The 13,041-nt window shown below is 39.1% G+C and overlaps 1 protein-coding gene across 1 annotated transcript in view; it reads left to right on the top strand.

Moving 5' to 3' along the window:
• CFAP44 (cilia and flagella associated protein 44) overlaps positions 1–13,041 on the top strand; it is a 132,230-nt gene that overhangs the window by 27,664 nt on the left and 91,525 nt on the right. Inside the window, exons 9-14 of the mRNA XM_088027245.1 lie at positions 3,680–3,835; positions 4,235–4,282; positions 5,033–5,132; positions 5,675–5,769; positions 8,454–8,663; positions 9,294–9,404. Of these exons, the coding sequence (XP_087883371.1) occupies positions 3,680–3,835; positions 4,235–4,282; positions 5,033–5,132; positions 5,675–5,769; positions 8,454–8,663; positions 9,294–9,404 (720 nt within the window). The remainder of the gene's footprint in view (positions 1–3,679; positions 3,836–4,234; positions 4,283–5,032; positions 5,133–5,674; positions 5,770–8,453; positions 8,664–9,293; positions 9,405–13,041) is intronic.

Genomic DNA, 13,041 nt, shown 5'->3' with positions numbered 1-13,041 from the left:
CTCCTCTAATCTTTATTAATTCTCTTCTCCTTCTGGATTTAGGTTTTATTTGCTGTTCGTTCTCCAGCTCCTTTAGATGTAAAGTTAGGTTTTTTATTTGAGACCTTTCTTATTTCTTGAGAAAGTTTTATATTGCTATATACTTTCCTCTTAGGACTGCCTTTGCTACATCCCAAAGATTTTGAACAATTGTATTTTCATTTTCATTTGTTTCCATGAATTTTTTAAATTCTTTTTTTTTTTTTTTTTGGTTTTTATTTATTTTGACAGAGAGTGAGAGAGAGAGTGCACGAGAGCAAGAGCAGGGGAGAGAGTGAGAAGCAGGCTCCTCACTGAGCAGGGAGTCTGATGTGGGGCTTGATCCAGGACCCTGGACCATGACCTAAGCTGAAGGCAGACGCCCAACCGACTGAGACGCCCAGGTGTCCCTAAATTCTTCTTTCATTTCCTGGTTGACCCATTCATTTTTTTAGTAGGATGCTCTTTAGCCTCCATGTATTTGAGTTCTTTCCAAATTTCCTTTTGTGATTGAGTTCCAGTTTCAAAGCATTGTGGTCCACAAATAGCCAAGGAATGATCCCAGTCTTTTGATACTAGTTGAGACCTGATTTGTGACCCAGTATGTGATCTGTTCTGGAGAATGTTCCATGAGTACTTGAGAAGAATGTGTATTATGTTGCTTTAGGATGGAATGCTCTGAATATACCTGTGAAGTCCATCTGGTCCAGTGTGTCATTCAAAGCCCTTGTTTCCTTGTTGATCTTCTGCTTAGATGATCTGTCCATTGCAGTGAGTGGGGTGTAAAGTCCCTTACTATTATTGTATTATTATTGATGTGTTTCTTTAATATTTGTTAGTAATTGGCTTATATAATTGGCTGCACTCATGTTAAGGGCATAAATATTTACAGTTGCTGGATATTCTTGTTGGAGAGACTCTTTAATTATGTTATAGTGTCCTTCCTCATCTCTTTTTACAGTCTTTGGTTTAAAATCTAATTTGTCTGATATATGGATTGTCATCCCAGCTTTCTTTTGATACCCAATAGCATGATAAATACTTTTCTGCCCCTTCACTTTAAATCTGGAGGTGTCTTTGTGTCCAAAGTGAATCTCTTTAAGACAGCTTATCAATCACTTGCTTTTTTATCCAATCTGATACCCTATGTCTTTTCATTGGGACAATTAGTGCATTTACATTCAGAGTAACTATTGAAAGCTATGAATTTAGTGCCATTGTATGACCTGTAAAGTCACTGTTTCTGTATGCTGTCTCTGTTCTTTTTAGATCTATGTTACTTTTGGGCTCTCTTCACTTAAAGGATTCCTTTTAATATTTCTTGCATGACTGGTTTAGTGATTACAAATTATTTTAGTTTCTGTTTGTCCTGGAAGCTTTTTATCTTTCCTCCTATTTTGAATGACATCCTAGCTGGATAAAATATTCTTGGCTGCATATTTTTCTCATTTAGCACCCTGAATATATCATGCCAGTCCTTTCTGGCCTTCCAGGTCTCTGTGGATTGGTCTGCTGCCAGTCTAATATTTCTACCATTGTAGGTTATGGACTTCTTGTCCCAAGCTCCTTTTAAGATTTTCTCTTTGTCTCTAAGATTTGCAAGTTTTACTATTATATGTTGAGGTGTTGACCTATTTTTATTGATTTTTTTTTTTTTTTTTTTTGAGTGGGGTTCTTTGTGCCTCCTGGACTTGAATGCCCGTTTCCTTTCCCAGATTAGGGAAGTTCTCCATTATAATTTGCTCCAATATACCTTCTGCCTCTCTCTCTCTTTCCTCTTCTTCTGGGAACCCAATTATTTTAATATTGTTTTGCTTTATGTTATCACTTATCTCTAGAATTCTCCCCTCATGATCCAGTAGCTCTTTATCTTTTTCTTAGCTTCTTTATTCTCCATCATTTTGTCTTCTATATCACTAATTCTCTCTTCTGCCTCATTTTTTCCTAGCAGTTGGAGACTCCATTTTTTATTGCACCTCATTATTAGCTTTTTTGATTTTGACTTGGTTAGATTTTAGTTCTTTTATTTCTCCAGAAAGGGATTCTCTAGTGTCTCCTATGCTTTTTTCAAGCCCAGCTAGTATCTTTATAATCACTCTGAACTCCAGTTCCGACATGTTACTAATGTCCATATTGATTAGGTCCCTGGCAATCAGTACTGCCTCTTGTTCTCTTTTTTGACGTGAGTTTTTCTGTCTTGTCATTTTGTCCAGAGAAGAATAGATGAATGAGAGAACAAAATACTTAAAGGGCAACAATGGCCCCAGATAAATATACACTAAACAAATCAGAAGAGACCTGAAATGGGGGGCGGGGGATATGATCAGGCTGTTGAAAAGAACAGAGCCATACACTAGATTTTGGGTGCACACATACACACACAATTCAATGAAAGGATAGAATGTTACTGTAAAAATGAAAGTTAAAAAGGATTTTTAAAAGAGTTGATAAAATAAGAAATTGGTTGAAAGGGGAAAGAGGAAAAAAATTAAAATTGAAAGACTAAAGAATTATGGGGAAAAAAACATGAATTCTATATACTATTTTCCCCTAGCACTGGAATTTTGCAGTTCCCTATGATCAGTAAACTTGGTCTTAACTGGATGTTCTTGCTGATCTTCTGGGGGAGGGGCCTGTTTTGCTGATTCTCGGGTGTCTTTGCCCCAGGCTGAATTGCACCACCCTTGTCAGGGGGCCAGGTTAAGTAAGCAGCTCCTCTGGATTGCTCTGTGTGGCTTTTGTTCCCTGAAGGCTTTCCACGCAGCTTTAGAGGATGAGAATGAACATGGTGGCTTCCCAATCTCCAGCCCCAGAGCTGAGAGCTCAGGCCCCACTCCTCAGTGAGCCCTCAGAGAAAAGCAGTCCATCACTCCTGTCTCCCTGGTCTCCAACCACACTCTGTGGTCACCCAGCCTATGACCGAGCATTTCTATCGCAGGCACGCGACTCCGGTTTGAGTCTTCAAACCCTGCAGACTCCTCTGCCATGCTCCTGTGCTGCTCCTCTGAGGGGAGGAGGGGGGGTCTCCCCGGTTCTGCCGCTTGTTGGGCCTCTACTCAGAGAGCAGTGGCCCAACTGTGCCGCAGTTCGTGGTTTATGGCAACCCCAAGCTGAGAGCCCTCTCCTGGGCTTGCTGATAGCATCTGGCTTCCCCCTTCCAATGCCTGGGAACTCTGCTGCACTCCAGCACTGCAGGTCTTCCTGTGACCCTGGGGATTCTGAGACCACACTGGCCCACCTAAGACTCTGCCTGCTTTACCACCTGATCACCTTTCAGGCAGGGAGTCCCTCACTGGAGCAGACTTCTAAAAGTTCTGATTTTGTGCTCCACTGCTATATCACTTTCTGCTAGCCAGCTTATGGAGGATCCCTCCTCCCACCCCATGGTCTATCCTCCCATACATCACATCGGATTCACTTCTCCACACCTCCTACCTTGCAGAAAGTGGTCGCTCTTCTCTTTGTAGAGTTGTAGCTATTCTTTTCTTAGATCTGTTGAGTTTACAGATGTTCAGAATGATTTGATAGCTATCTAGCTGAATTCCTGTGACCAGACAAAACTAAGATCTCCTACTTCTCTGCCATCAATCAGGGCCTTTTCTTATACAAAATATAAATTCAGTAACTGCTGATTGATTAAAGTATTTTCTTATTTTATAAGATCTGGGATTTTGAGACAGTAGACACTGCTGATTCTATTGATGAGACTGGATTGTTAGAGATCGAGCCCATTAATGAACTTCAAGTAGGCAAGAATGTCAAACTCTTCTCTATGATAAAAATGAACGAGATTGGAAGTAACTTTTGGTTGGCTCAGGTAAATTGTGTTCTCTCTTGGCTCTTTAAAGTTACCTAGACATAAAATTAAAATAGTAACATAATTTATTGTCCCTGTAAGTCCATTTTACTATTAAGAGTACTATTGATAGGTCAAGGAAGACTACCTGAATTTTGGTATTTAGTTGACCTGTATTTTATATGCAAAAAACCAGTTAGCTTTCTTATTATATTAAACTGACTCTGTGTATTATGAAAATGTTTCATTTATTGTGTGTTCTAAGATATATAGAAGTTGCTTTTGTTAAATTTCAATCATACTTTAAAACACATGTAAGCTTTTGGTATTACTGTTTGTCCTTTAACTAGATCACAGGAAGAAAGTTCTTTTGATAAAAGTTAAAAATGATAAACTATTATTAGGTATTTAATTTTTTAGGATGCCAGTGGAGCCATATGGAAGCTTGACCTTAGTTTTTCAAATATTGTAAGTTGTCTTTTTCATTTTTCCTGTAATTTTTATAACAAAAGTCTGTTATTCTTCTTTAAAAGATACTTTATCTTTCTCCATACTTGATCATTGTTCCCATCAAAAACTTGTCCAACATGTCCTAATCCTGAGAATTTATTCTCTCTCTCTCTGATTTTATAAAAAAAAGGAGATATCTCAGCAAACTTTACCAGAAAAGTGGCAGTGACAGTGCCTAATGTTATCCAGTGCTTTACAGTTGTCATAAACCTATGGTATTTTCATTTATATTATCTCCTGCAACCCTCATGGCTACCCTGATAAACAGGTAGACAGTTGTCATCACCTCATTTTACTGGTGAAGAAAAGGAAAGCCTTCAAGTGCAAAGCCAGTACTGTTTCTCCTAATTCCAAAGTCCAGCACTCTTTCTAGCCTTTTATGCTTTTGTTTTTTTTTTTTTAAGATCTATTTATTTAGAGATGGGGGGATGGGTGGGGGGAGAGGTAGAGAGAGAATCTCAAGTAGACTCCCCGCTGACATGGGGCTTGATCTCACCACCCTGAGATCATGATCTGAGCAGAAACTAAGAGTCGGATGCTTAACTGACTGATACACCCAGGCGCCCCAACATATTATACTTTTAAAAATTTCTATTCAGATAAAATCACACATGTGTTATAGGGTTCTATTTATATTTTTTAAAAACATGACCTTAATTTGATGTTAACTTATCTTTAAGATCTAATAGGATTTCTTTTTATTATCAGACTCAAGATCCAGACTGCCTCTTCTCCTTCCATTCTGGAGCTGTCGAAGCCTTGGCAGTCTCTCCCCTCACTTACCTCATGGCCACTACTGCCTTGGATTGTGAGTAGGAACTCTAAATGAAAATACATCTGGTCTTTTTTGTTTTGTTTTCCACACAAAATTTTATATGTGTTTGATGAAAAGCATTTGAGAACTTCTCCAAAAGGTAAGCCTCTTGATACAGCGAGGTGAGTTTTTGTGGAGGGGAGAGGAACTAAAGTACAGCAACCTTGGTCATCATGAAAGATTAAGGATACGGTCAGTTACAAAAATGCCATTCATTTTGGTATTAGCCACATTCATGTTTTTCCTATTTTATTTTTTCACCTTCTTTCTTCCTTGATACATGGTGAATCTTTTGTGGGCTATGCAAGGTGAAATTAATCCATCAGTCAATCATCAGTTGTTTGCTTTATTATCCATGCCTACAAATTACCTGGTTGAGGGTATACATGTAAATTTTTGACTAAAGAAAACCTATTAGATTATTAGTTTATTTATGTATGAAATTTCTTGTTATGTTCAACATGTTAAGTGAACCAAGGTTATTTTAAAAGATGCCATATATATAACTTGTTTCTTTTAAAACTGTCTTTCTGTAGGCTCTGTTCGAATCTATGATTTTGCTAGCAAAACTCCTTTGGCGCAGATGAAATTCAAACAAGGAGGTACTGCCCTTGCTTGGGTACCCCAACTGGTGAGTTAATGATAATGAACTTCTACTGGAATCTATTGGTAAATATGGTCTATCAGTGCTATTTCTTAGAAATATATTTTATGACTCTGGATTTTAGAGAAGAACAAAAATTTTAACTTATTCACTCAGAATGTGATAGAAATCATATGACCTTGTTTTTGTGGTTTTGGTCCTGTTTTAACAAAAATCTATTTTTTATGCCACTTACAAGTTAGTAATCATTTCATGTTACAAAATAATTACTCAACTTTGTGTATCTATCCTTTATCTGAATGTGATTTCATTCCTTCTATTTATATTTCCAGCACGCCTGCAATGTGCTGGGTCTTGTTCTAGCTTCTGGGAATGTACTGATGAACAGAAAGACAAAAATACTTGCCCTCATGCATCTTACACTTTAGTGGGAGGGAGGAGGCAGAAATGGACAATAAAGAAAAATAAGTAACATGTGATATGTTAGGTAATGATAAGACCTATGGAAAAAAATTAGGCAGACATAGGGAGTCATCCTAGTTATCCATTGCTATGTAATGAACCACTACAAAGTGTAGTGGCATAAAACAGCAATCATTTTATTTTGCTCATATGCTCTCTGGATTGGGAAATCAGACAGGTGACAACAGCAGTGGATTGTCTCTGCTTCATGTCTGGGGCCTGGAATCATGTAAAGGCTTCTTTATCATCGGTCTGGCATCTGGGTTGAAGGCTGGGCGAAGCTCGGATGTCAATAGGAGTGCCTACCTAATAGCCTCTTCGTGTAGCTTGTGCTTCATAACAGTTCGTCATGGGTGACAACTACACTTTATTTTTCTTTGAGCCTCTAGTGCCTCTACAGTACATTTAGACACATAACAAATATTTATTAAATGAACAACCTTCAACTGGAGTTGGATGGGGTACAGTTTTTTTATTACCAAGACTCTCATAACTGCCTTGCCTTAGCGATGATCACTCTGCTCTAAAGAATATCAGGGCTCTTGCCTTTCTCCTGAATGCCTCCCAAGACAGCAGATTTAGTATATTTGGACACTGCTAGGTTTCTTTCTCCAGCCCAGACTGCTCCTCTGAGCTGCAGACTATGTGTCATCCTCATTTTGAGATCTCCAGGGACCCTCAAACCCAACCTGTCTAAGACTAGATTCATGACACTCTGCTGGCCTCCAGCCAGTCCACCTCCATAACAATAATAGCAACAACAAACCACACAGACATTTGGCTCCCTTTCACGGTTTCCTATCTCCATAAATGGCTCAGTCATCCTTGACACCTCCCTCTGCCCTTCTCCCCTGTATTCAGTCATCACCAAACAGGGCCATTATCGCTCTCTCTAAACTATGCCCGTATCCCTCCTGTCCATGATACCACCTCAGACTAATTGACCACAATCACTCTCCTGGAGTAAGGCAGCCATGACTTTATAAGTCTCCCCAGAGGTCTCCCTGCACCCTCTCTAGGCCATCTCAGTTCTGATTTGCACAATGCAGCTACGATGATTTTCTGAGATAGCAAACCTGATCATGTCACCCTCTCTCTCCACACACACCCACACGTGCGAGCACACACCTACCCACACGCGTGCGCGAGTGCACACACGCGCACGAGCGCACACACACAAACCCCCACATGCACGAGCGCACACACACACACACACACAAACAAACCCCCACACGTGGGAGCACACATACCCACGAGCACACACACACGCGCGCGTGCGCACACGAGCACACACGTACACAAACTCCCAACTAAAAACCTTTCAATGGCTTTCCACTGCTCTTGGGATGAAGATTATCTTAATGTGACATGTAAGCCACTTTGTGACCTGGGCCTTGCTTATCTCCCTCTTTAGCTTCTTTTCTGCCACATAACCTTTGCACAAGCTATATCCTCTCCCAGGAGTGCTTCTCTCATCTCCCTGAACTTAATTTCTGGGCATCTTTCTGGTCTCCGCTCTACCATCTCTTCCTTAAGGAAGCCCTCAGTCTAGGTCAACTTTCTTTGTTATATGCCCTCAGAGATTGTTTCTTTCCTTTAGCATTTATTTCGGTTCATAATTTTATACTCATCTGCGTGATTAATGTCTGTCCTCCCCCTAGACCATAAATTCGGTGAAACCAGGGACAAACTGTTTATGCTCACCCTTGAGTTGCTGGTGATAGGTGCCTGGCACATGGTAGACAGACACTACACCAGCATTTGCTTCTCCAGTGTTTGAATTGCCATTGCTTACCTGTTTCATCATCAGTAGTGATAAGGAACTATCCTAGAATAGATGGAGGTTACCAGAAAGTGGTATAAGGAATTACCAATGAGCAGTCAATGTTAAATTACTTGGCTAACTAATGAATCATTGAACACTACATCAAAAACTAGTGATGTACTATACAGTGGCTAACTGAACATAATAAAAAAAATTACTTGGCTAAATAAAATACGGAGTTATATAGTACAACTTTTTTTTTAAGATTTTATTTATTTATTCATGAGAGACAGAGAGAGAGAGAGGCAGAGGGAGAAGCAGGCTCCCCACTGAGCAGGGAGTCCGATGTGGGACTCGATTCCAGGACTCTGGGATCATGACCTGAGCCGAAGGCAGATGCTTAACCATCTGAGCCACCCAGGCACCCCTGTAGTACAACTTTCTTAACTAATTTCAGATTTGTTGCATTTAATTTTTTTCTAAGGTAAACTACACCGGAGCACAGATTATTGTAGGATTCGAAGATGGGGTGGTTCGAATTCTTGAACTTTATGATCCCAAAGGGCTCACAGTTTTTGCAGGACGGAAGAAAATTTCTGATGCAGATATTAATTTGAAACAGGTTTTTAAACCCCATACTGCTCGTGTCACTGCTTTAGCTTATGAACGTGATGGAGAAATTCTAGCTACAGGGGTAAGTGGTAGATTTCCTTTTGTTTCCTTTTGAGCTTTCATGGTTAAACTTACCTTATTCATTTTCCTACCTGATGATAACTTATTTGCTGATGTACGTTTTAGAGAAAAACCCATAGTTTGTTTCTCTATGTTCATATTCTTTCAGTATAGTCTGTGCATGACACTTCAAAATTTTCTTACAAATTGAGTTCTAATGCTTATTTTAAATGAATAGAAATTTTCAACTGGGAGTTATGATCATGTTTTATGTATAACCAATATTTTATCACATAGGTATATTCTTATATAGAATTGCCATAAGTGAAGAGAATAACCTTGTACATTTTTTTAATGCATTACTAAGTGAGTATATGCTTTGTGGAATTTTTTGTGAGTTAACCTATGTACAGGTATGGTGATCATTTCTTTCAGAAACACATCCTGGAACACTTGGTTTGTCAAATGTTCTCATGGGGGAAATGAAGCAAATATTTGAAATAAGAATTTTCCCAGAATAATCTGGGACATATGATTATTGTGGATATAGATATACAGTGGGTATACTATACCTAGTAAGTGCTACTCTGTACTCTATGGAATAGATGTAAAAAAAAACCCCATATTTGTTGGGTATTTCTCTTTTTCTTAGAGTAAAGATCAAACCGTCTTCTTCTTTGAGGTAGAAAAGGATTATAAGCCAATAGGGTATATTACTACTCCTGGACCTGTTCGCCAGTTAATATGGTCTTCGAACTCCCATGTAAGTAATTATTATTTGTCTTCATGTTTAAATCTCAATTACAGCATAATGAAATGATCTGGAAGATCGAGAATAGCAGGTGGAATTATTATCATCCCTCCTGGGTCCTGCAGTGAGGGGCTGGGGAATGCTCTTAGCTTGGCTAATAGAGCATGACTGGGGAGCCCCACATCACACTTGTTACCTCCTCTCTCTTCCATTCTCTAAATCGTTGGTCATGATTCCCTTCCCAAAACATTGGGTTATATCAGGCTTTGCTTTAACCTGGTGACTTTATTGAGATACACTTGTCAGAATGTGTTGACTTGGGTCTATCAGTCCTTTTGACATTCAGAAGTTCAGTTCTATCTAAGATCTGAATGTCCTTGCCCTCATCTTTATCTCTTTGCTTCTACCCCCGTTCTACCTCCATTTTTCTCTTTGAATCTTCCACTGACTCTTTCCTAACAACAGCTGGTGATTTAGTATTGGTTACTGATCTTATTTAATGCCTCTAATTTCCCTAAGTTTGAGCATAGGATAACTCCATCATCTGAATGTTGATTTAATGTCTAAACCAGATGCTGTCCTGGATTCTAGGGTAATACTGATTGAACTGTATGGAAGTAACATCTATTATCTACTTTAAACTCTTCTAAAGAAAAGTGCTATAACAATATAGTATATAGAAAAACATTTTTAAAAAAATACTCATTGTTTTCATCTTTGCTAGGCACTGATGGATTCAATAAACAGTACAAAACAATCTCTTTTGAAAGAGAAAAAAAGTACATATTTTAGAAATTAAATAACTATCACAGAACAATACAAGTTTTCACAAGGGAATTGGTGACTAAAATATCAGTAGGATAGACAATATGTACTATGAATATAGAGCAGGGAAATAAGAAGGGGTTAAGTTAACATAAGTTGTTATTTAGTATTATTTTACCTTAATCTTGTGGAAATGGTAGGATATGTGTAGTTGGAGAGAAGGTAAGTGTAGGTGATTTAGGATAAGGAAATGAAAGCTTCAAAGGGACCTGTATGTTAAAGCATGAACACAACAGGTGATATTATGTGCATCCTTTAATCATGTCTCTAGATTCGAAGTCAAAAACCCAAAAAAGTTAGAAATGGTGGGTGGGAAGGGGGTGGGTGTGACTACAAAGGGGGATCTTGAGGAAGATCCTTATGGTGATGGGATAGTTTTGCATCTTGATTACAGTGAATGGTTCCATGAATCTACACATGTGATAAAATGACATAGAATTATACACATGTTCTATATTAATGTCAATTTCCTGGTTTTGATATTGTTGCATAAGAGGTAACCTGTGGGAGAAACTGGGGGAAGGGTACATGATTCCTTCCTATACTATCTTGGCAACTTCTTGTGAATCAATAATTATTTCAAAATAAGCTAAATAGGCATAAGAGACCAAAACCCCCAACATAATTCAAAAGTTATTTCAGGCAGGGCTGCCAATTAGTGCTTGTATTTCTTATAGTTGGGAATTACTAATGTCAAAGTAAATTACCCTCATTTCACAATGTATGCATTATCAAACCATCACATAGTACACTTTAACTTACACAATGTTATATTTTAATAAAGATGGAGAAAAAAGGTAAATTACCATGTGTAACTGATATGCTGCATACTTCAGTTGTCCAACTAGCCATAGCTGTTAACTTCCACCAGTTCTCAATGGTCAGACCTCCTGTCTTCCTGAATGCATTAAACTTCTGTCCTTATAATTTGTGTTTCCACTAAGAGTGTATCACATGTGCATACAGAATCATTCTGCCTGCCACGGTCACTACCACGATCACTTTGGGCAGCAGTGTGAAGTTACAGGGGAGGCAGATGAGAGGCATTGGATCTATTGGGCAGCTATGTTCCAGACATGTGACCAGGGCATGAAAGACTGTGGACAAGAACTATGTAGGAGGTAGAATTAATAGAATTTGGTGATCTTTTGAATATCTGGGGATAATTTTGAGCTGTTTAAATGAAACACATGAGCTTCTCTAAGACATGTTCTTTTGCCTGCATTATTCTGGGACCACTGTTCTCTCTGTTGCTATAACCAGAAAATCTTGAGAATATTCCAGTCTCTTCCCTACTTCTAACTACCCTGCCCTTCATTGGTTCACCAAACTTCTTTCCTTATGCATTTTTTTAAAGATTTTATTAATTTGCAAGAGAGAGAATGAGAGACAGAGAGATGAGAGGGAAGAGGGTCAGACGGAGAAGCAGACTCCCCGCCGAGCAGGGAGCCTGATGTGGGACTCGATCCCAGGACTCCAGGATCATGACCTGAGCCGAAGGCAGTTGCTTAACCAACTGAGCCACCCAGGCGCCCCTCATTATGCATTCGAAATATCCCTGCTTCCTCTTTGCTATCCTAGGTAAAAGCATAATACTATACATAAAAGTAGATAGCATTCAAATAAATGAAAATGAAGTGAAAAAGGGACCATTTGGAGGAAATTAACAAACCTGTTCCCACACAGTTTAGAGTTATGTAAATGCTTTAAGGCAAAGGCCCAGCAGAATGTCAGGCTCACTTTTCTGCATTTCCCTTTTCTCTAGGATCATGTCCCCTCAATACCTAATTATTTTGAAGCTTTGAACTTCAGCTTTTGTCTTCTCCTCTCCTCAGGAATGCCTAAAGCTCTAGGACACAGCCTTCTGTTTGGCTTCTAGGTCTCATGCAAACTGTTGGCAATTTGTCCTTAGGAGGAAAAGTTGCAGAAGAATCCCTCACCTTCCCACTACCCAACATAAAATCCTGTTACCTCTGCATCCACCTGCCTTCTTCCCTTTTTTATAATCGAGAAGGCCCTCTCCCTTCCCATGTGAGGCCAGTTCTGCCTCCTCCTTTGGATTGTACTCTCTTCTACTTTTTTCAAGATTTCATACAACTTATTTTCTTTTTTTCTGTCATAAATTTAACCTCACCTGTTTCCTGGGTCATTTCCATTGGTATTTAAAGATGTTCAAGTATCTCCTATGAACAAAAAATAAATTCCTCGACCTTCTGTTCTCCTCTAGTTACTGCCCCATCTTTCTCCTCCTGACTTTTCCAAGAGGATTGATTATTCCTCTGGGCTCTTAACTAGTTTCTAGTCTCATCATTCTACCAAGTCAGCTCCTGTAAAGAAACCAGTGATGTCCCCTTAACGTTTTCAGTTCTTATCTTTCTTGACTTCTTACGTCCTTTGATCCTGTTGACCCTTACTTTCTCTTTGAAATACCATCTCCCTTTGACTTTTGTGATGTTATGCTCTCCTGGTTCCCTCTTCTACATCTTGTCATTCCTTTTCAGGCTTCCTCACCCAGTTACTGAATATTGTTTCTCTAAGGCTCTGTCCCAATCTGTCTTCTCGCTCTGTTCTCTTGACCTGGGTGTTACCATCCAAGCCCATAACTTCCCTGTAAGCCCAAACATGCCACAGGATATTTGCACATGGTATTTGCTTTGTATAGCATACTCCCTCAAACCTTCCCCTAACTATTGTGTAATTATCTTCTGCTCTCCCTTCACCTTGAAGCTTAGACACCACCTTCTCAGGAAACTTGCACAGCCTCCTTTGCTCTTGTAGCACCTCTGCAACACTTGTCACAGTTATAATTTACATTCATTTATAT

The sequence above is a fragment of the Eumetopias jubatus genome, unplaced genomic scaffold (genome assembly GCF_037043125.1).
Source record: "Eumetopias jubatus isolate StellerSeaLion01/CBP00866 unplaced genomic scaffold, mEumJub1_p1.0 scaffold_1, whole genome shotgun sequence".
NCBI lineage: Eukaryota > Metazoa > Chordata > Mammalia > Carnivora > Otariidae > Eumetopias > Eumetopias jubatus.
This window is presented reverse-complemented; position numbering and strand designations above follow the sequence as displayed.